Below are 24543 nucleotides of genomic sequence, written 5' to 3'. Positions count from 1 at the left end.
AGGGTGATTTGCTTGTCGTCCTCTGTTTTGTGCTTTCGATTGGTGGAATAGAATTATTGTTCCTCAACTATTCATTGTAAATGACTATCGCTGCACTGAGCTAGTGAGCTTTGTATTAGATTACTCATTGTTTTCTTCACCTTTTTATTGAGTCCTGCTGATGCTGCTTCGTCAGACATTGCTGTGTATTAAACAAAGCTCTCTCTCTCTCTCATTCTCTCTCTTTTGAGATGATGAAACTACTTTTGACTGAGCCGTATCTGTACATGTTGAGAATACTTTTCTCTTTCGCCGTAAAAATTCTACCATAGTACAATATACATGTAGCCACAAGAAAATGAAAATGAAAATGATACATTTGAAATGAAAAAGGAGTTTCATATATTGATATATATATATATATATATATATATATATATATATATAAACCAAAAATGGGCGAGGAAAGGTAGTGGAGTTTACTCCAGCTATATAACTGATTTATTTGTTGACTTTTGTTTGAATCTTAGCATACCTAATGAATAAAGTTTGAACAGTGTTTTACCATGTGGTATTGTACTTGATGCGAGATGAATTGAGTACTATATATTGATTAAGCAGCAATTATTTCAAAGCTCGTTTGGTGTGGAAGATGCTCCTAATATTTGAGAACTTCATAATCTGTCTATGTAAAGACAGGGTCGGCTTTTTTGTGAGGATGATGCATACTATAATCATCCCATGAACTTACATATATATGATTTGATGCCAGTGCATGAAGAAATTGCGTCAGTTCACCTCGTCTACGTCCATGTTCTTCAGTACTTTCAACTTCATCCTGGCTGATTAGTGAATCTAAAGCTTTCTCTCTTTTAAGACTCTTTCTGTATGTCAAAAGCACTGCTTTTCTTGTTAAATGTCAATGCAAGTGAAGTACTGCACAAATTACAGCTTTGTCAGTAAATACGCTGTTCCATCGCAACCTACATAAGTACTTACCACTTTATATTTTTTAAATGATCATTTCTTGGATCTTAAAGACTTAAAGTATTGCAAAGATGTAATGTGGATATCTCTCACAGATGTCACTAGAGGTGTGAAGATATTTGTTTTGTTATGGAATATGTGATAATCAAATTTTTACAAAAGTTGCAGTATGTGAATGCTCATGAAATTTCTGATATGTGTATCTTTCAGGAAATGATTCTGTAATACAAATTCCCAGAGGTTATAACCCCCATCATCGTCAAGAGCGCAAAGAAGGTAAAAACAAGAACAGAATTTAGAGTGGTGCTTTGCTTGCTAACCCGGTATCATGGTGACTGCTAGAGTAGATAGAGGGAACCCTCCAGACAGGTGCTCACAACTAGCTCAAGAATCAACTTATAGGGGGATGCAATGTTAGGCATCTGGTTATTTATGGATCTGCTTTTGTGACTTAAAAGGGGAAATCTGAAATTTAGTCAATAATTGAGCAAACATGGAAATTTGTTCTTAGAATTGGGAGCATGAGCATGATATATTACTATTTTTCAGATTGTGAGCAGATTGTAAACATCTTTACCATTTCATTACTATCATCAATTTGAAAAATAACAGCAAAGTATAGAATATCAAATTGGGAGAGAAAGACTGCAAATTGTTCAAATAGAGGTCAATATTTTGCATGTTCTGTGCCAAATCAGCTTCTCTTATGCCTGGTATTTGAAATGAGCATGTATTCTTAAAAACAACTGCCTGAATTGTGCATTGCCTGTATGACAGCCCAAATCTAAAGCAATGAAATGAGAAATGCTTATCAGGCTTTGATATATGTAAGGTTGTATTAAGAAATGAAGCATTAAACTTCCCAACTTTAAGAAAGAGGATTTATCTAAAACTTAACAATGGAAAGCATTGAGATACCTCTATAATGAACAAGCAGAGTGGTTAATTACTAAAGAAGCTGGTACTACCAACATTGTACTGGTATCAATCATCCAGTGATTTCCCTTGAGACTTTGCATGCATTGCATCTTGCCACATTAGTCTTTTGACTTGGTCATTACAGTTGAAAGAAAGAGATGATCTAAATGGGTTTCCTTGATAAAAGAGTGTAAATTGCTACTATCCCCTAAACCATGGTGAACCAGGATCTCCTTATTAAGTACATTGAACCACTTCCTTTTATGATATTGAAGTGACAGCAGACCCAGAGGATACACAAAGCACTTATTCTACCACCAGTAGCTTGTACCCATCCACCTGGTATAAAGGCAATTCAAACAATAGGGGTCTATTTACATTGTCAATTGACTCATTAAGTAGCATGGGCTTTAGAGAGGTAACCTGATTGGTTGAATGAATATACACACCTATCTATCTACTTCATTTATATCCTATTCATTCTAATTTCATCTCGGCTACTCTAACTCATGGTTACTCTGATTCTAACTACACTTGCATTTACACCTGCATATTGACTTAAGCATATTTATCAATCATGCGAAGATTCTTTGGAGCAGTCGATCTGATCATTTAATCTTTGAGTTTCAAGAATAGAATACACTTCAGGACTTGATCTTGGGTTTGGTTGTTAGGTGTTACAGCAAATATACAACATTTCTCTTGAATATTATCAGGACTATACTAATATCTTATTTAACTAACTGATGCTGTGAGAAAATTATTTGAAGATGCTTGGATATGCTGATAACCATGGTCCGTCTCTGACTAGTGACTATTCTAGCAACTACTGTGTGCCTTCAAAGGTCATTGCCAAGCCTCCATGGAGCAGTTTCAGAAGGTCAGAGAAGTCATTTCCAGTCAATACCAGAGATCAGTACCTTCCTTGCATCTGGTGTAGTCAGTCACATGTTGTTGATCATCAGTTCTGCCTGGAAAAATTCAACAGCAACACCTTGCAGAACTTCAGAAATCTTTCTCTGGAACGACAGGTCCAGAATGAGCATTATCTTCAACATGGCAGTCTTCACAGTCAGTTTTCCCAGAAGCAATCCACAAGGAATCAGACAACGCAGGTGCAACACACTGCTAGCGCCTGTCAGGTTAACACAACGAATGAGAAACAGATGTCCGGCTGGCATACATTGTATCCAATTTGCAATGAGAATTTGTTGAACATTAACCGCAGACAGCATGCTCCATCTAACTACCACAAGACAAATACTTCCAGCCCTCTCTATCACCTTGTATCCACTAGTCAATCTCTCTTTCAGGATTCTTATAAGAAACCCACTGCAAGAACTAACTATATCAACCATTCAAATTGTTCCTCCTCCTATCAAGGTCCAGTGAATGCCACAGAAAATGGAGATGATTTCCCCGCAAAGGTCTCAGAGCCATCTTTTCTCAACAAACGAGAAAATAACGACATCAGTCAGCACTACCAGATCTTCCCAGATGAAATCTTGGGATCAGGACAATTCGGAATTGTTTATGGAGGTAAAAATTTTCTCACTTGAAAAAAAAGAAGATGTATGCAGAAAATATATCGTTGGGCTACTAAATTCCAGCCTTGAGATATGTTCAAATAGATGTAGGACTTAATAGAATGTGTCAAGAACTTGACATGTCATATTTTTTATTTATCACCTGTAATGTTCATTTCAAACATTACAAAGGGTTTATTTGTGTACATTTTAAAAACTTGGTCATTTAAAATCTTTAAAAAAGGGTGTTAAAAAAAAGTCTATTGGGTGAAATTTAACTTCTTTTGCCACCTCAAATGCTGAATTTTCAAATGGTTTACAAGTCAGAACTGTGCAGCAAGTATATGTTAATTTTAAGTGTGTTAGTTGATGTGATATATTATTGTACCCACTTCATTGTCTCATTTGTTCAGGTGTACACAGAACTTCAGGAAGGCAAGTGGCAATCAAGGTTATTGACAAGTTTCGCTTTCCAACCAAACAAGAAACTCAACTCAAGAATGAAGTGGCCATCTTACATGTAAGTCTGATAATATAATATACAGTCATCAAATATATACTGTATAAAAATTTGGCAGAATCATTTAGGCCAAGATGTGATTTGTAATGAATCACATACTGTATTACCATGTATAAAATCAAATTTAGTCATTGGAATGACTTCTGTATCCATGATGATCATATCAATATTTAATGCTATACGAGACATACTCTTCACTTAAGCATTCCATGGAAATATAATTTTAGTGCTGTAACTACTAAAGCATCCTAGTTGACGAATGTTGATATTATATGAACTTTATAAAGAGGTTTATAGTGAATTAGCCTAAAATATGATATATATATTTTTTTTAGACATTGCTGTACCATACGTATAAGATTGAATCTGTAGAATGCTTTCTGGTCACCTGTTTGTTATCACCTAATCCATGGTCATTCTTGGCTTTGTTTTTCTTGACTTATTGCTTTACTGTATGGGCAAAACTATAATCTACTCTCACTAATCTTTAAATCTATGAAGCCCTTCGTTACCGGTATAGATTTTGGCTTAAGTTAGGTTGATACCCAGACCTATCATGAACAAAATCCTTTTGTTCTTGTGCTCTGTGACATAGATTGTTTTGTAAAGAGCGAATTGAGCTGTGTTTTAAAGACATTCAGGATACCCATGTCCTAATGAATGGGGTGCTCTTCTTTCTTCAGAGATTAAGCAACATAACCTTGATAAAGGGAGTCAGAATAAGTGGTCTGCCTGGTGTCTTGGCAGCTCATCTCTCTCTAGGAGAGTTGTATGGAGAGTGAGTTTAGGGGCTGATTGGAATTATTATGAGCAAAAAGAAATCTAGAACTACCATAATATGATATCCTTCATTTTATTATGTAGAGGGGAATGTTTGTATTGATTAAGATCATCCAACTGCGTATCTAAATTCTTGATGGAAATTGTTGATGAAACTAAATACTTTATCCATTTCTACCCTTGTCTTTTTCTTTCTTTCTCTCCTTCTTGTCCAACTCTTTCTCTCTCTATCTCCCTCTCCCTCTCTCTCCATCTCTCTCTCTCTCTCTCTCTCTCTCTCTCCATCTCTCTCTCTCTCTCTCTCTCTCTCTCTCTCTCTCTCTCTATCACACTCCTATATTCCCTTCTGCATGCAGAAAGTGCGCCATCCTGGTGTGGTGAACCTAGAGCAGATGTTTGAGACTCCAGAGCGTGTCTTCGTTGTGATGGAGAAGCTCAAGGGTGACATGCTGGAGATGATCCTGTCCAGTGTTCATGGCAGACTCTTTGAGAGGGTCACAAGGTTCCTCATATCACAGGTCAGATAATACATATAGCAAACTCAATGGGTTAACTTCTTCTCATGTATGGAATACAAAATGGTAATTTTTTTCAACTGATACAAAGTGCCTTTATTCTGTAAATACATTGATAAAACAAGATCATGTAATCATTAGATATGAATGTGTAGAATGGAACATTTATTGAGAATAACATGCATTCATATCAAACCAGATCTCACATATTTGGTGTTTACTTTCTGCGACAGTGCTCTTTGATCAAATTTGTGTGTGACATTAAATCAGATATACAAAAGCAATACACGTTTTTCAAAGATAATGATTTTCATAAAAAAACATATACCAATTTGTTGTCAGCCATATAGAAGCAAGTTTGTGCTTGTGATATTTTATATGGCTTTTTTCACAGATTTTTAATTTTGCTCTTTAATGTTTTCAGATCTTGATTGCCCTGAAGTATCTACACTCTAAGAGTATCGTACATTGTGACCTCAAACCAGAGAACGTTCTACTCTCATCAGATGGGGATTTCCCTCAGGTGAACTAATCAGTTTCTAAGTTTATTTCTTAATCATCTGTTTTCAATGTGCAAACATTAGCAAAATTATTATACACCACTTACCATCTATTCATAATATGTATCTGATCCCTCAGTTTTATGCCCCCTCCTCCCTTATAATTGAATATCTTCAGTGACTTAAAGAGACTCTTTAGTTTATCATGTACTTTATAAATGTATTTCTATATAGTATTTATACCCTTTTAGCATATCTTTATTGTATAAATCTCCTCTTATGCAGCTCAAGTACCAGTATTAGGATATACTTGTGTTATCTCATTCCATTTCTTATGTGTTGTTTGTTTTTTATGCTACAACAGGTGAAACTTTGTGATTTTGGTTTTGCTCGTATCATTGGTGAGAAATCATTCCGGCGCTCGGTGGTAGGCACCCCAGCCTACCTGGCCCCAGAGGTGCTTAGGAGTAAGGGGTACAATCGCTCGCTAGACATGTGGTCTGTTGGTGTCATTGTCTATGTCAGGTAAGCACTGCATTTTTGCACAGCATCTTTAATAGGCATATGTAGATAGAGCCATTACAAAGAACATATTGTCATATCATTAAAACTTGATTTTTACCACTTTAATAACCCTTACTTGGAGTTAAGGAATAAGCTATATGATGCAAAAGATGATAGAATTTACTATGTACACTTTCAAACAGTCAAATAATCCAGTCCCTGATTCATAAAATGTATTACTAATTACTGGTCAAATACATCAATTTTTGTATATCGGCTTGTATTCGGATCTGGTCATACTGAATGACAGTTATATAACTCCAGCTGATATTCACATGGCATGTGCAATTGATTATAACTTCTTTTGTAGAACACTCATTCCTTTTTCCCTATAAGTGAGCATGTGTAATGATAATTGCATTCATGTGTTTCCTTTTTCATCTCCCACAGTTTGAGTGGTACATTTCCATTCAACGAAGATGAAGAGATCACAGATCAGATCCACAATGCAGCGTTCATGTTCCCACCCAACCCATGGAACGAGATATCAGAAGGAGGTGAGTTCACATTGATCATAGCATTCTACCATAGACCAGATTACAGATATATCCCAATATATCGGTGTTTCTCCTAGAATCCAATGGTGGCAAACTGTTTAATTTCCCTGTTGAGTTTGGTAACATATCTAGGGGTGGAGTCTGAGGGTTACATGTATTTGGGTGCTATGTCAGGGAATGCTCAATAAGCTTCACATTGTGGAGAGCATCTTTTGTATTGAATCTAAGTTCTGCAATAAAACATTCTATTGGAAGTGACCCTTTCTGCAGAAGTAGAAAGATTTTTAGTTACACCAAGAGTCATCTTATCACATCAACAGTATCTTGTTGTGCATTTTAACTATTGTTGCATTTTGTTGTTAGAATATGAATGTATTATGGAAGCTTTATTTGAAATGTCATGTTATTTGTTATTGAAGCTTTGGTGTATTTTCACAAATCCTCTGTCAACTCTTTATCTTCTGCAGCCATTGATCTCATACGGAATCTCCTGCAAGTCAAGATAAGGAAACGCTACACAGCAGACAAGTCTCTAGCACACCCATGGTTACAGGTAAGCAAAACATGGACAACTTTGACAAAACCTCAAATTTTGAATGTAATTTTCTTAAATCCCCTTTGACAACACACTCAGAAAAAAAATTCAGGTGGATGTAAACCGGGGCATATTACAATGCTATCTAAAAAATTGAGCTAAATTTGTTAGCTAATTTTTTTTCTTTCTAAAAACAAAATGAAACCAGCCTAGAGCTGTGATATTGTGTCTTTGATTTCCAATGTTACATGATATAGTCTTTGAATTCATACAAATGATTTCCCAATTGCAGGATTATCAAGTATGGCTTGATCTACGTGACCTGGAGACAATAGTCGGCTCACGCTACCTGACCCATGAAAGCGACGATGAGCGATGGAGTGCCTACCAGCAGGCACAGTTGGGTGCAGGTAACGACCCCGCACCAGGAGGGAATTCCCCGGACAACAACTCAACCCACCTACAACTGAGTCCCGTCAGGCACATGGACCGTGTTAGCACTCTGTGATCACCCATCTTTATGGAATCAAGCGAAGCTTAGCTTTGGAAGAGCACCAGTGTGCCACACATGTCTATGTGCTCTCTAGGATTTACGCTTTCAGTTACTAAAGAATTATGAGACTAGTCTCTTTTGTGTGTGGACAAACCTGTAGTGAAGCCATCATACACTTTCAATTAGAGCAGAGATGTTCAGTCTGGGTCATATCGTAGGTACCCCATCTCTCTTGAAGATAACTTATATCACAAAGGATATGGACTCAAGAAAACATAGCAGTGAGACAGCAAATCTCTGTATTAGATGTCTACGTAAAACCAGCACGATTGAAAACTTCCGAGCATCAGTATTGGACACAAGCTACTGGTATAGAATCTCTTTCAAACAGGTCATCCTTCAATTAAAGCATGACAACTATTTGAGGTACCAGGAAGATACATGAAGAAAGCCCACCCTTGTTAGTCCTTCAAACAAGCAGGGTGCTTCTATTTTTGTGCTGTGGAGGATTGTGCTTCACCTCTCAAGTGTCAGAAAGAAGAAAGTTCTGTCCTCAAAGTCTTTGGTTCTTCACGCCTGGCATAGCTGTCTAAATATCATTTTCTCTTATTTATACCACATGGATATAGATTGTGTTTCAGCCAGTACTGTATATACCTACATCTCCTCCTCCTCCTCCCAACAGTGATTTCACATTTGACTGTGGAATAGGATTCATCGTTGATGAGCACACATCATTCTTTGACCTAGATGAGAAACCAGTGATTATTTTGTGTAGTCAGCCAGCAATGCTTGATTGCATGTTTCACTCACTGTCAGGAGTAGCTACCAGGAGAACATAAACCGATATTTATCTGCATATTTTTTGTGTTGAAGAAATTGAAGCCTCAGAACAATATTCCTTGCCAGAGTCTCTGTTGGTTTGGACTCAAATGGAAACTATATATATATTTATATGTAATTTTTTTGTTATAGTTTTTGTTTTTTGTTGATGGACTTGAAGACAGAAGTGTATACAACTCAAGATATGATTGCCAACTAGATGCCAAGCAATGACACAACTGGTCTTTGCATTGAAATTTAGCCGCCTTTATCAGCAAAAATGAATACCGGCTTGTTGAAAGGAAACAAACATGAGATCGATGGATGCATTAGATACAGAGAAGTGGCTGTATTTATTCAAAATACATTTTGTCCATCTCCGAAAACAGTGCAAATCAAGTCAGGGGAATATAGTTATATATACATCACTGCGCCGGAAGTTTGACAGACATAGCTGTGTGCCTTCGCAAAAAAAATTATTCGTAAATGGACCTCTGCCACTGGAGAACGTTGAGCAATGACTACAAGACTTACATATTAACACAAACAAAATAAGAAACATAAAACACAATGTATCATCACCCATGATTGAAAAGTATTTGAACTGAATCATCGATGGCTTTGTAACAATGGAGATTGGTTTTTATGGATGCCTACTTGATGTATTTCGCACAAACTTGAAGCGTGCATAAAAGGTTCGCACAACCACAGAGCAAGAATGGAAGCGGGACAAATTGCGGATAAACGGCACCAGTTGGAAGAATAAGTTTTCTTTCCCTTTTTTAAAAGTCGGTGAAATCTTTCAGTGTCACATTTTAAACATTTTTTTGTGCAATATATAATCCCTCATAAGACAAAATGTGAGGGTTTTATGCTGATGTAGAGTGTAGTAAATTTTTGTGTGTATGTAGAATTGAGTGTATGATATTATTATCAGGAAATATGGTCAAAGCATATTAGGGAGTTGACAAGTTGGTATAATGTTGTGTTCTTATCTGTAAATGGTCAAAGTATGCACACATTTTTCCTTCATTTTTATTGTTTTTTATATAAATTAGTGGTTTTATTGAGTGTTGCTCATATTTTGTTGGTCGCATTTGGTAATGAGATGAAGAATTTAATCAATTTTGTTAATTTGTGAATTTGTGGCATAAAATACAACCCTCCCCTCTTCTTACACCCCATAAATCTCTGTTGAGTATAATGTATTGTTGGATTTGATTGTGTGGTGATTGTACGACATCTCTCATTAAAAAGCTGTATAATTGGAATTTAGCTGTGTGATGTAAAATTTTATGCTAACCGTTCATGAAGACATGACTCTTTCTGTCAAAACCAGGCATATTTTACAATTTGTTTTAAAAGAAAGTATGGCATTTTGAAGGTACAACTCTTAAGAAATTTAATTAGATATATTTGTATACATATAAAGATTGTGATATGAAAGTTTTCTGTGATTGTTCTCTTTTTGCTTGAGAATTTAAAATTGAAAAGAAAGGATCACTTTTGTGGCAGAAGTCTAGTAGCAAACATCTTTACCGGTACATCCTATTGAGAAGAGTATTGCTGGGATGCTGCAGTCTACAAACTCCTGGTTTTGAAAGAAAGAATCACTTATATTGTTCTAGGACACTTCTTTTGTTGTGTTGTAGAACTTGTGACAGAGAATACTAGTGGAGAAAGAAAGGAGAAACGATTGTATTTTGCATTATTGAATGAGATTGACACTTTCAAAATTTGATATAGTGGCATCATGACAAACACAGTAATCTTTGAATCTTCTGAGATTTTTATGGTTGTGTATAGACATTGGTATTCAATGTCCTACGTGTAATTCTTACCCCAAAGTTATACCATGTTAAAATTCTCTCCTTTCTAAATTAGACATCAGTTTTGTGTCTTCAAAATAAGCACACAGAACATGAAGCTAATGAAGAACTTTAATAGTAGTAGATAAAATATTGTGCATTTTTTTTATATAAAAAATCCAGTTTTAGTATTATTTGCCTTTATCACTTATTATTTACTCTATGCAATTATGTGGTTTAAATTGCATATTTAGAAGATGTAGCTGCAATGTACACATATTTTAAGATATTGAACTAGAAAGGAGGTATAATGTTTAATTCAACTCCCATGTTTATCTATCACCCTTTTAGTTGATACAATTTTGTTTTTTATAAATAGGATATGGTCAAAAGGATTGTAGCCTCCTATATTATGAATTATTTACCAGACTATTTAATGATGCGCCCAAAAGTGATTTCAATTTGATGTTTTATTGGGTATTTCATTCAATTGATATTACAGTATAAGGGCAACAAATCCTTAACATAAACTCCTTTTATAGCAACTTCATACAACTCAGATTAGTAATCATTTGGAGAAATAATGCAATGACTATCATTCATAGATAGAGGTTATTTTTTCTGTCATTTAACTGTACGCATATGATTGGTACTCTCAACTTGAGGTCCAATTATTTCATAATGCTTGCCCAAATAACAAGTTTTCTTGCCTAGGGAATTTGCTCATATGGAATACACAAATGAGAAATATGATTTGTATTTTTGTATTCTTACGTCATATGAAGGTAAAACTGATAAGTCACATTATGAAATCAATTTAATTTTGATAACGGGTCTTTCATTTTCAATTTATTAAATGGATTCTTTCAGTATTTTTTAGAATTGTAATGTATTGTATGCTCAGATTAAGAAACTTTTTAAGATCAAAGGCACTCTAGTAATTATGCCTCAACTCAAGGACTTCATATCTTTGAAAATTATCAAATTAAGCAAAAACTACATTGAGCAAAATCAAATGAAAGAAAAAAACATTTAGTGAAAAAACATGATCAGGGAGAGTAAAATATTAAGTAAGCTTTTTTGGTTGAAAGCCATTATTAAAAGCCATCACTGATAGTGGTGTCTCTAAAACCATTAGCTTTATGTCTTAATTAATCTAGAGATCATGCATACCAAATTGAACAGAAACATTTGAATATTACAATATGATGTAACTTCTTTTTGTAAAGTAGATTTGTCCTCCGAAGTTAGCAGATATGTTTTGTATATTAGAGTTTTGTGGATATTTGAAATATTGTGGTGCTCTTCAGTTTGTCAAACCTATTTATTCTACAGCAGAAAGCTATGTATTTCCTATCTGATGTTTTTGACTGAAGTTCCACAAACATTTTTGGTCAATCTGTTGCATGTCCTGAAACTGTTCCCTGTCCTTTGTTCACCAGTGTTTATTGACTTGAACGGCAGCAATGAATAGAGGCTTCTTCAGATATGATGCGGTAAACTGCCAAAAAACAGACTCCATGTTTTATTGTATGTGTATATGAATTGCACCTGCATGCAACAAAGGACTCACTGAGCTCTGTGTTAACAGATACAGAAATGTGAAGCATATTACAGTTTACATCATCTTAAAAGAAACTGCTCTGGTTTTGCTGCATCATATCTGAATGAGGCCTTATGCTTCTTAAAAAGGGGGAAGGGGGCAAGTATTTTCTAGAGAAACTTAAGTTAGACCAAATTTGTGGACATAAAGCACTTTTGTATTATAAATGGAGGTTGAAAGTTACCTTTACTATTGGGGGTAAAAGTATGTATACATTTTAAATGATTTGTTTAGTGTTTGAAAAAACATAGTAAAGTGCCATGGACTAATCAATATTTGGCCAATTTTTACTTATTTTACCATTCCAACAAATGATATACATGTAAGTAGATGCTAGAGATAATCTTTTTTTACATGCAATCTTATTTGGTATGTGTTTGTATGTTTTTATCACATGTTTAAACCTTACCATACGTTTTTTTTTTTGGGGGGGGGGGGGGAGGGGGGATGGGGAGCGGGAAGGACGTAAGATCTGGGTTCCAAAAATGTGCAATTCTGAGTTGCAAAATGAAAGAAAAAAGATAAATGAAGTTTCACAACCATATGCAAATTCATTGCATATGATATATGGTGGAGTTTTCAACATGTTTCTTTGCAAACCCATCCTTGTCTAGATTCCTGCCAGTACATAGTAAACTTCAGAGTCATGGAAACATGAATCTACAGCCAAATTGCTATGTAAAACCTCTCTGATTTACTGTTCTGCTCGATACCCATGTTTAGCATGAATATTGCATTGCTTCTTAGTAATGAGCTTCTGATTTAGTACACAATGTTAAAATTACACTAGTGCTATAAGAAAGGTGTTTGTAGTCTGCACAAAGAAGTTTTGTTTACTAGTGAAATCTCACAACCGAGAAAGGACCATTTATACTGACCATATTTAAATGTTAAATTGTTAAGAATGGATGAGAAATTGAAGAATAGATGATTAATTATTTGTACCAATGCTTTACTTTCTTGCCTGGTTGAATGCTGAATGTATCTAGTTTGTAAGCTGCAAATATATGGAATTCAGCTTGTTGGGTCTTTTTCTTTCTATTAAGGGGTAGACAGTGCAATCTTAGCTTTTTAGTGTTTTGTGTTCCTTTTTCAGTCTCTGTGTATCTTTCAGCTGTCACAATCATGTTTTATTATTAGTCAATTTTTGGACAACATACGCTCAGTGTTTTATGAAGAGAAAGATACCTTGGTCATATTACCATGTTTGGTTTTTGTATTTGGTAGGGTATTATACCATACTATGTTTTATGATGCGGCCAATGCTTGAGTCACAATTTGTACTTTCCGTGATTTATTTTGTATCACTGACGAGTTGTGTTTAAATTCCAAATGCATCTGCTTAAAACTCCTTGAATAATAAAAAGAGAGAAGGTTGTCTCATGCAAAACGAGTTATGTTGTCTTCTTATTGCTTGATTTATGGTTCACTAGTCCAAAGGAAATGCTCAAAATATGGAGTAACCCTCATTAAGGTGTTGCACAGGCAATGGTTGTTGCTCCAATATTTATCCATATCTTAGCATCAACTAGCCTCAAAGTATTATTCTTTCCAAAAAATTTCAGAAACTTTTTACTTTCATGTTAACACATTAGATGAGGGCAGCATAATATATGATGGACATACATTTTCATTCCCCTTGACCCCAACTATGCATCAACACATAGATTAGCAATGCCAACCCACAGAGAAATTCTTTATTTAAAAGAACTTTTAATATGTAGATTCCAACACTCATCATCATGGCTGGACACAAGTCAATTCATTTTAATTAATTTAATCAGAAAAAAGATAACTGTTTTCCTCTATGCATCTAAATACAATATACACCTGCGACTGAAAAAGAGAGGCATGGTACACTCATTTATATACAGTTACAACAATATACATATTGATCTGAATTGGATATCATTAATATGGGCATCAGAAAAGTCTTTACACACTTAAGTATTATTACACGTACAAATTCATAAAAGGAGGAGATTACTTTTGTGATACCCCTCCATAGGCTTAACCTACATGTTAAGAGATCAAGTGCACTACCTGAGTAGTTACAATAGCCCCTTCTCCCATGATAAATTCTTATTGTATTAGTCAAGTCTTATTTTGAGCATACCTATTTGTACCCAGGTAATAGCGTAATCATGCACTTTTAAGAATGCTATCAGTTGCCTGATGATCGCTTGTAAGGAGTGAAACTCAGAGTAGTAACCATGTCCCATTAGTCTGCCTTATTCAATATATTTTCGCTCTGCAGACATTGAGCACTGTACAGAAGGATAGAGCAAACCTAAGTATTTGTATTTACCAATTTCAATAACAAATATCTGGAAGGGCATGTAATGGGAAAACAAAAGTATAGTTTATATTCCACTCTCATGTTAATTCACCTCATGTAACATCTTTTTAGTCTTCCCTTTGAAATATAGGCCTATACTATCATCTTATATCTTACAATTTAAATACCTGTATGGTCTCTGTTAAGGTTGCTTAAGAAAGAATGTAATTCTTAGAAATGTTGAGTACCCACTGTTTATTTTTGGAGGCATTTAATATTGAACTAGTTTAGGATTATTATATGTCACTTCATTTGGAAGACGATTTAAAAAGCTTCAAATGATAGGATGGAAACAACCGAGTTATAATCACAAATAATATAAGTAGAATTTAACATTCAAAAACTTGTAATGCCAATTTTGTTTGACATTTAAAATTGTGCCATTCATAATTCAAATTCACTTGAAAAAAATTAAACCTATAAATATATTTACAACTGGATATTTTGTTTTGCCATTCTGTGCTTGTTTACATTAAAAAAATACATGTTCATGTGTGAAATATACCACTGTTCCCATAGGCACTTGGATAAACTACATAGAGGCATAATATGAAAAAAGCACAGTCAAGCCTGCTTTTAATAATCACTTGTGCATAAAGATCACCCTTTGCTTTCCTTCAATTATGTTTCTCACTGAAACATAAAGACCACCTGTTGACAAAGATTGTTTCTCTTGAGCAGTCTTTATATGAGCAAGTCCAAGCTATTTTGCCCTGTATGTTGTCTACCACTTCTAACATTTCAGCATATCTGATGTCTGTATCAAGCTGATAGCCCTTCTAAAGCTTGAATCAGACAAAACATCAAAAAAGACGATATATTTATGCTTACTCTTTCATAATTCAATTCAATAGTGCTTGATAACGTATGGGATATATACTGGACTTGCTCCTACACAGGTTTGAATGTATGAATCTGAATGACCATAGCTAATGCATTAGCTTTTTAATTCACTCTTTGGACATCCCACATCAATGTCTAATGAAGCCTGATCATTTCATCATTCAGCTTTCTTTGAAGAGAGAGGTAAGAGGACCATCATGACATGATATGCTCTAGGACACCTTGTCTTATAAGAGGCTCACACAGAGATCTCAGTAGAAAATGCTGCAGAAAGAACAGATGGGGAAAACAAAAATGAAATTATAATTATTTCCAACAGATGGAGTTAGACACTGACCATAAAACTGTTGTATCAAAGAAATCTCTCCCCTCCATTAGAGGAGTAAGCATTTTTATGCCTCCGCCACCGAAGGTGGTGCCGGAGGCATCATGTTTTCGGGTTGTCCGTACGTCCGTCCCGTTTGACCGTTATCACAATATCTCAAGAACCATTTAAGATTTAAACTTAAGACTCGGGAATAGTATTTATCACCATAGGAAGACGATCTGATTAGATTTTGGAGTACGTAGGTCAAAGGTCACAGGTCACAGAGGTCGACTTATGAAATTCCTTGTATTGAGTTTGTTAGCGCGATATCTCAAGAACCATTTGAGATTTAAACTTCAAACTTAAGGATAGTATGTATCACCATAGGAAGACGATCTGATTAGATTTTGGAGCACGTATGTCAAAGGTCAAGGGTCACAGAGGTCAACTTATGAAATTCCATACATTGAGATTGTTATCATGATATCTCAAGAACCACTGGAGATTTAAACTTCAAACTTAGTGATAGTGTGTATCACTATAGGAAAACAATCTGATTACATTTTGGAGCACGCAGGTCAAAGGTCAAGGGTCATAGAGGTCAACTTATGAAATTCCATACATTGAGATTGTTATCATGATATCTCAAGAACCACTGGAGATGTAAAAACTTCAAACTTAAGGATAGTATGTATCACCATAGGAAGACGATCTGATTAGATTTTGGAGCACGTAGGTCAAAGGTCAGGGTCACAGAGGTCAACTTATGAAATTCCATACATTGAGATCGTTATCGCGATATCTCAAGAACCACTGGAGAATTTTCATTTCAAACTTAATGATAGTATGTATCACCATATCATAATATCTCAAGAACCACTGGAGATTTAAACTTCAAACTTAATGATAGTGTGTATCACCATAGGAAGACAATCTGATTAGATTTTGGAGCACGTAGGTCAAAGGTCAAGGGTCACAGAGGTCAACTTATGAAATTCCATACATTGAGATTGTTATCATGATATCTCAAGAACCACTGGAGATTTAAACTCCAAACTTGTTTAAATTGCTCTATGGCGGAGGCATCATTTTCGACTGCGCGCAGTCAAAATTCCATCTAGTTTTTCTTGCGATGATCCCCTTCAACAACATATCTTTAAAAATTCTGAAATCAAATTTCACTTCGCTAACCACATTTATCAAACCTTATATATGATAACATGATATTGATTAGCAGGTAATTAAGCACTAATTTGGGTATTCATTCTGGCTTCTGACTTTCCCAAACTTCCTAATTACTCAACTAAATTGTCCTCCCTTTTCACATAAAACACAATATTTTCAAATATATTTTGTGGCCCTCCATAACGATATTGTAACAAAACCTCAAGAGAAAGAGAAGAAAGTGTGAATTACCTGACTATTTTTCTTCAGAACAACTGAACTGCCATCTTCTGACTCAAATTCACCATAATCCATCAAGCACCTTACCTACAAGAGAATAACAACATACAATGTGAAAGGTATATTAATTCCAAGCAAATTGAACAACAAGAAAATGCTTTACTAACTGTATGGCTTCATCATACACTTTTCCTGTAATTCAATCAAGGATAAGTTCATGTCTAGCTTTGTCAAAACAACATACCGGTACACTAACATGCATTGTAAGTTTAATGGAAATTCGTTTCGACTGTGACACAGCAGGCAAGGCATGTATTTACATATTTGGAGGAAATAACATCTGTAACATCAAGGGCTATGATGAATTACATAACATACCTTATATGACATTTGATTATCAATGTTTGGAAAACACGTTTTCATACATGAAGATTTTTAATCTATTTCTCAAACAAGACAAGGGCTATGATGACTTACATAATATAACTTATACGGCATCTGATTATCCATGTTTGTAAACACATTTTCTTTTATGAGGATTTCAATAAAGTGAATAGCTATCTGACCCTCTTCCTTGTTTCTGGAGCTTGGGTATGACAGGAAATGAAAATATCACTGAATCAAATCTGCATGTTCAAGATTACTGATAAATGTAAGAAAAACAATAAAAACAAGTCAGATGTCCCAGTGGCTTGGCAAGTTATCTTTGTTGCTAGCTTATTTATTGTATGCCATCTAAATGAATACATCTACCATAACTCTAGCTTGTAAACACATTACTATCACTAACTCCCTTACCTCGACATACAGGCTTTTGGGTGGGCTGCGATCCTATGTGATGAAATGTGAATGTTGGCATCAGAGTAAAGGGAAAAGTATCGGGAGAAAAAGACATAAACAGTATATTAAGGATAAAACAAAATGTTTGAATAAATCATCATAAATGTATGATAATGTTTTCATTTCAAACTGTAATTCTGTGGTTAACAATGGATTCTGAAGAAGTCTAAAATGTTATACAAGTAATAATAAATCATTTATTAGCCCTTATAAAGTTACAAACTTCGGTATGGGTGCATATATTATGAAGTGTGACCTACAGTATACTCTGTGGATAAAGATCACTGACAAAAGAAGAAATAAACAATACAGAAACATGAGCTTCAATCTAAGTAAGATATAATCTAACACTGCACACTTGGACCCTTAAACGCCTCTACACCAGCAGCTACAGTAATGCAGCATTGCAAATGCTTTATCTTCCAGAATTTGCTACTCACATTTGTATACATCCAAACAAACAAAGAGCATTTAGGCGTACCTCATGTTTTAATTAATTTGTAGGAAACCATACAAAATCATAATACAATATGGTGTGAGGACGGAAATGGCTCCAATGCACGTAATCTGTGGGTACTACAGAGTTCAACTAAAGAAACTTCTAAAAAATCAAAATGAAATGTGATAGTCACCTGAGTAAGATCGAGTCCATCCTGACCCAATGTTCTCATATATGATGCCAATGACTTGTTGTATTTTGTAAACCACTGTACCTACAAAATATACAGTCATTTTTTATTTCATTTTTTACAGATTATCACAGCTGAGACTTTTTTTAATTTTCAAATAAACAGTACACTCAATTAAGAATACTTTTTAATCCTACAGTTTTAGCTTCTTCTTTACAAAAAAAAAAAAAAGTTACTTAATTTACTGTTCTTGCTTCGACATGGAACAAATTTTACAATTGGATAGGGTAGCAAAAAAGGCCCAGAAATGAAATGTATTTCAAAATACAGAATATATGTGGTATATGTTTGTTGCTGTAACAGGAAAGCCTCAACAAACAATCATTAGAGATGTCAAAATAACCACGGTCAGAAAGTACAAGGTTACACAAATAGAATATAGATTCAGTATGGTTGAAAGATGAAGACCTACAGAAGAGAAATAATCACTGTAATTTTATAAAAATCTATCAATAGAAGTTTGGTAAATACTCTTTGAGTAGTACCTCTTGTTCTGAGAGATTGTATTTGACCTCTGCTGGTAGGACACTCCCAAACTCCCATCTCATGTCACGGATCATGCAAAGTCTGTTGTGCCTGAAGCAATGATCATAACAAAGAAATAAGAACATCAGTATAATAACAAGTATTTCCCACTGCACTCGTCCTTCTGGCAACTACCTACTTATTTCAGTGCTCATAGCATTTTACCAGTATTTCCCATCGGGGCAGGAAATACAGGTATACCATTTCCCAGGAAATTGCCAGCCCTTATTTGTCCATTTATATTATAAATGTACGTTATACATTGGTGGTTCTTATTATTTGGTCTCATACTTTTGTACTGTTTATTTAGGATAACATTACAATTTTGTGTTGTATCATTTTTTTATATTCATGTATTGTGTTACATTTCATGTGATATGTGTGCAGTGACCTATAGCCAAACATACAGTGAAAGAGTCATTGAGTATCCAACTGAAATATGAAATGAATGTGACATACTGAATAAATATAGTTGAAGTTTTGTCACCTATTTGTGGTAAACATACTTACAGGTACGCAAGGAGACATCGTTTGTTTCTTTCAAGACAGGTATGACGGAACTGGACAGCTGGTAGACGATCTTTCTCTCCTTGAACTGTAGCCTCTCTGCAAGAAACAGAAAAGAAAAATATTACAAACATCATGTTCCCCGACAACTATACCTTTCTGTGACCACTGAATCTGTACCGGTAATATATTTTCCATCTTTTTGTCCCAATCTGCACAGGGGCCAGCCAGCTCTTTATTGGGTCTGGAAAATTACTGACAATCAGTTTAAACAAAGCATATTGAAGAATGAACTAAATATTATGATATACATGTGAAAACCAAGTGAATGCCAAACTCAAAATGCTCTAAAATAGTTAGCAGAATGCTGTTTGAAAACTCTTTATCATTTATTGTGTTGGAATGAATCTTTGCTTAATATTCTGCTTAACTTTGTTTTCTTCAAGAAAAAATGGCACAGCTTTTGCAAAATAGTTGAGAGAAAAGTAATTTGTAATTTCATGTCTCTTTCTTATTTTGATGTCCCTGGGCCCTGGCATTTTGAATTGATGTTACATCATGGCTGTAAATAGAGTTTGTTAATTAAAATGAAAGATATATTGGTACTATATATACACATAGACCTAGGTCTAGTCCACAACAGCCAAGCAAATGTTACTTACACATCACATTGGTTTTGATCATAGAGAGCTTTCATTTCCTCAAGGACTTGCCGAACGCCTTCTTCCTGCAAGAAAGTAAAAGTAGAATAATATATTTAAAGTCTTGGTAAGAACTTTTTTTTTGTGGGTCAATGGGGGGGGGGGGGGATGAATGAAACACTCCTTTTTTCCCCTCAACACCCACTCACGTAGAACTTTAGCTTACCGTTAGCGCATGCACAAATCGTTCATCCGATCTCGGCAAATCGCAGCCTCATATGTTACTAAATTGGCGCCGACAAGGGTCCTTCTTAATGGTTATCGCTGTTTTCCATTCACTCAATGCTATAGGATATTTGTGTGACGAGCAAGCTTACGATTTTCCATTTTTTTCGATACCAAAATTATGATATTTCAGTTAAAGTCTAACCCTCAATTTGTTATGATTTTTGCACTTAAGTTTAGATCTATTAGTCTTTAATTAATTTTTTTAAAGTTTGAACAGTTCTCATTTTCGTCATATTTATGGTACAAACTTAAAATTTATTCTGGGATGGTCGTTGATTTTTCTATTTTATGTGTGCGTCAGTTACGGATCGAGTCGGGCTAACTTGTACCAGGTACAAAAATGGTCATTTTTTGTCATTTTTGTCAGGGTTAGGGTTAGGGTTAGAGTTAGGGTAAAATGACAAAAAATGACAGTTTTTGCAGCTGGGTCGAGTTGTCCCCTGGTCCGAGTTAGCCCGGATCCGTTTATAGCAGGACGTGTCAAAATCTCTGTGGTGTGACGTAGATTACGTATTGACTTTGCCATTGAACTCGAGTTGCGCTTAAGTTAAGTAGATCTAGATGTCTAGGCCCTCTCTCACTTGAATTTGAAGCCACTCGAGCGGATCGGCCAATGAGAGCACGTACACTCACTGTACCGATTAACCATGCTTTACAAAGCCATCAACCACTTAGTCGCAGTACCAATTCCAGACTACATCCAACCAAGACTCCGTTCAACACGTCAGCAACACCGACACAGATTCATGAGACCCAGCTCCAACTCTGACAGCTACAGTACAGGCAAAGTTTCTTCCCAAGAACACTCCGGGACTGGGATGAGCTCCCTACCAACTTCATTGAACTGCCCTCTGTGGAGAAGTTCAAGGACGCCATCAGTGCCTAAATCATAGGAGAAACTGTTTTTACTCGCACAACTTGTATAGATCTAGATCTAGATCTATACGCACTATGCACTAATCAATCATGACCACTATGAGAGACACCACACCACAATATCCTCGTTTAGTTGCTGAAAAGGCTTTTGACGAGTACCAGCATAGACGTAGATGTAGACGTACAGCGCGCTCAATGCGCAAAGTTCGGCGCTAGTGTAGTTCCGTATCCATTTTTTTAGCAGTTTCATATCCATTCTTAGCAAAGGAATTTTAGCCCAATTTTTAAGCAATTTTAATCATAATCATATATTGCATTTTCCACCTGAATTTGGATCACATTCAACATCGGGAAGCCTCTGTTTAGGGCTTCGATGTCGACGTCGTCGCTCAATACCATCTCCGCGCTATAGCTTTGCAACTCAAACTGAAGCTATCAGTCTAAATTATGAAAGTTTCTCGTATAGTTTATGGTATCGTGCATGTGCGTAATACACCAGTTTACAGTTGTATCAGTGCACATGCGCAGACAGAGGTCAGAGGTTATTGGCCCAAAAATTTGGGCCAATAACCTCTGACCTCTGGTATTTATGCGTAAATTAAGATTGCGCCCATGCAAATGATGATATGCGCGCACAACGCAGCGCGCAGGCAGTGATATCATCATAATTTGCATGGGCGCAATCTTAATTTACGCATAAATACATGACCTCTAGGTCATTGGCCTTGTTTAAAATGGCGCACACAACTGTAAACTGGTGTATACCATAAAGCATACGCGAAGTTTGAATAATTTTAGACTGATAGCTTCAGTTTGAGGTGCAGAGCTATAGCGCGGAGACGGTACTGAGCGACGACGTCGACATCGAAGCCCTAAACGGAGGCTTTCCGATGTCGGATGTGATCCGAATTCAGGTGGAAAATGCAATATATGATTAGGGCTAGAGTACAGGAGCCGGTTTTCGGCCACTTAAGACAAAATCCTATTTTTTGGACACTTTACTTCCTATTTATTATCATTTTTTGTTCAAATCATGAAGCAAATATTATTATTATTTAAACAAAACAAGAATCCCAGAAAAAAATCACGAATTGCCATGACAATATTCATTTCAATTTTCACTGTTTCGGAGTCAGTTTTCGGCATAGCGTACCAGTTTTCGGCCGCATGTACAAAGTCAATAGGAAGCGCGCGCATGCGCCGTGCGTTTCCGCGCTGATCTATAGCACTAGCGGGCGGAGCAGATATCCCACGCCGGAGCTCCCCGGAGCTCGCCAGGCCGCAAACTAGTACTGCGGTGATCGGATATTGGAATCTGAATTAGACAGAGATATCGTGTGTGCGTTGCGGTGTGCGGCTGCATTGATTTAATACATGCGATGAGATACTTTTGAGCTTGCGACTAGCACAAAATCGGGCTCTAAATCTGAAAAATACTTGAAATAAAGCTCATTTTATGGTAGACCGAAAGCTTCAGTCTCTATAATCGTCGGTTGTTCCACTGAGACTACGTCTGGCTCCACTAGACCTCCGGTTATAGAGACAGAACGACCGCCTATGCCAGCCTGTGTTGAACTTATTCCGCTAGATTTTAGCCGCTAGGCCCCTCCCACAAACTTGCCACGGCCGTATTGTTATGCCCCCAAAATCCCCCAAAATGTCATTTTACCTCGTTCATTTCCAATTTTAAATTAGGCCTAGGCTATAATACATCGGTTCCACTTACTAACTTTATTGATATAATCCGTTTAATGGTCCCTTTTAAGGAAATTATCGGTCAAAATCGACATCCATGTTGAAAATCTTGCAAGCCGTGTTAAACTCTCGCTGCCGTCAATCTCATCCCTTCTAGTCTACGCCGAAGGCAAAATGATTATGAAGGAAAAACTGTGATAACGCCATTACGAACGTGTAGATGGCGCACAGTTTTTCCTTCATAATCATTTTGCCTTCGGCGTAGACTAGAAGGGATGAGATTGACGGCAGCGAGAGTTTAACACGGCTTGCAAGATTTTCAACATGGATGTCGATTTTGACCGATAATTTCCTTAAAAGGGACCATTAAACGGATTATATCAATAAAGTTAGTAAGTGGAACCGATGTATTATAGCCTAGGCCTAATTTAAAATTGGAAATGAACGAGGTAAAATGACATTTTGGGGGATTTTGGGGGCATAACAATACGGCCGTGGCAAGTTTGTGGGAGGGGCCTAGCGGCTAAAATCTAGCGGAATAAGTTCAACACAGGCTGGCATAGGCAGTCGTTCAGTCTCTATAACCGGAGGTCTAGTGGAGCCAGACGTAGTCTCAGTGGAACAACCGACGATTTAGAGACTGAAGCTTTCGGTCTAATTTTATGGTACCCATATTTCTTACAGACACGCGTAAGATACTTGATTTTTCAGATTCGGGTAGCGGGACCGCCGATTACATCGCTAAAATGTGATATTTTAGGATATATTTTTCATTGCAAATGTGGTTCTTCAGTGACACTGGCATGGTATGGTATGTGTGGGATAGACTATGTGTTATGCTATTATGCGATGTATTTTAGAGGGATTTTACCTTGCATCCAACCAATCGGCCGAAAACTGGAGCTGGCCGATTACCGGCTCCTTTACTCTAGATCTATGATTAAAATTAGTAAAAAATTGGGCTAAAATTCCTTTGCTAAGAATCGATATTAAACTGGTAAAAAAACTGCTAAAAAAAATGGATACAGTAGGGTCTACTACACTAGCGCCCAAAGTTCTTTGTGCCACTCTCAGACTCAGTCACCGATCACCCCTCCCGATCCCTCGGCCTCGGCTCGAGCAAAAAACCCCAACCAACCTTTCAAACTTTTTTTTGGACGGGGGGGGGGGGGGGGGGCAGGCGCCCCACCCTCACCGCGGATCCATCCCTGCCCTTAATCTTAACTTAAGAGACTACCCCCCCCCCCCCCCCCTCACGTTGTCCATGTCTGTTGTCCCTATTAATTATCAATCAATTACAATGCAGAGAACAAGCACAAAAAGAAGTTGGCGGGACTATAAAATCGTTTCTAAAAGTTAGACCTAGATCTAGCCTACAAAATATTAAGTTATTCACTCACATTAAAAGGAGCTAGTGACCCATTAACAGCTCTCTGAAGTTCATGGATAAGTTCTATTGCTTTTTCTCCGTACATGTTTTTGCCGAACTACTCAGCAATGTCTTCAGCAAATGGGATCTAAAATCCAAAATCTAGGAAGCCTT

At 36.3% G+C, this 24543-nt stretch overlaps 2 protein-coding genes across 2 annotated transcripts in view; one reads left to right on the top strand and one right to left on the bottom strand.

Moving 5' to 3' along the window:
- LOC115919090 (serine/threonine-protein kinase D3-like) overlaps window positions 1–8820 on the top strand; it is a 43111-nt gene extending 34291 nt beyond the window's left edge. The window contains exons 12-20 of the mRNA XM_030999559.1: window positions 1177–1242; window positions 3268–3423; window positions 3824–3930; window positions 5067–5228; window positions 5650–5748; window positions 6090–6250; window positions 6680–6786; window positions 7254–7339; window positions 7614–8820. Of these exons, the coding sequence (XP_030855419.1) occupies window positions 1177–1242; window positions 3268–3423; window positions 3824–3930; window positions 5067–5228; window positions 5650–5748; window positions 6090–6250; window positions 6680–6786; window positions 7254–7339; window positions 7614–7829 (1160 nt within the window). The 3' untranslated portion in view covers window positions 7830–8820. The remainder of the gene's footprint in view (window positions 1–1176; window positions 1243–3267; window positions 3424–3823; window positions 3931–5066; window positions 5229–5649; window positions 5749–6089; window positions 6251–6679; window positions 6787–7253; window positions 7340–7613) is intronic.
- A 4988-nt stretch (window positions 8821–13808) lies between these two features.
- Window positions 13809–24543, bottom strand: LOC575293 (DNA replication complex GINS protein PSF1). The gene is made up of 8 exons (XM_030999558.1): window positions 24401–24543; window positions 20163–20227; window positions 19504–19599; window positions 18954–19044; window positions 18412–18492; window positions 17738–17770; window positions 16952–17026; window positions 13809–15492 (listed from the first exon to the last, which is right to left on the bottom strand). The coding sequence occupies exons 1-8, from the start codon at window positions 24473–24475 to the stop codon at window positions 15424–15426; spliced, it is 585 nt and encodes a 194-aa protein (XP_030855418.1). The 5' UTR covers window positions 24476–24543; the 3' UTR covers window positions 13809–15423.

The sequence above is a fragment of the Strongylocentrotus purpuratus genome, unplaced genomic scaffold (genome assembly GCF_000002235.5).
Source record: "Strongylocentrotus purpuratus isolate Spur 01 unplaced genomic scaffold, Spur_5.0 spur5_scaffold_5, whole genome shotgun sequence".
Lineage (NCBI taxonomy): Eukaryota > Metazoa > Echinodermata > Echinoidea > Camarodonta > Strongylocentrotidae > Strongylocentrotus > Strongylocentrotus purpuratus.
This window is presented reverse-complemented; position numbering and strand designations above follow the sequence as displayed.

Coding starts and splice junctions, on each gene's coding strand:
- LOC575293 (XM_030999558.1), bottom strand. CDS start 24,475: ATGTACGGAGAAAAAGCAATAGAACTTATCCATGAACTTCAGAGAGCT. Junction 17,771..18,411: donor ATGGACTCGATCTTACTCAG/GTGACTATCACA, acceptor TTCATCACATAG/GATCGCAGCCCACCCAAAAG. Junction 17,027..17,737: donor CCAAAAGCCTGTATGTCGAG/GTAAGGGAGTTA, acceptor ATTCTCTTGTAG/GTAAGGTGCTTGATGGATTA.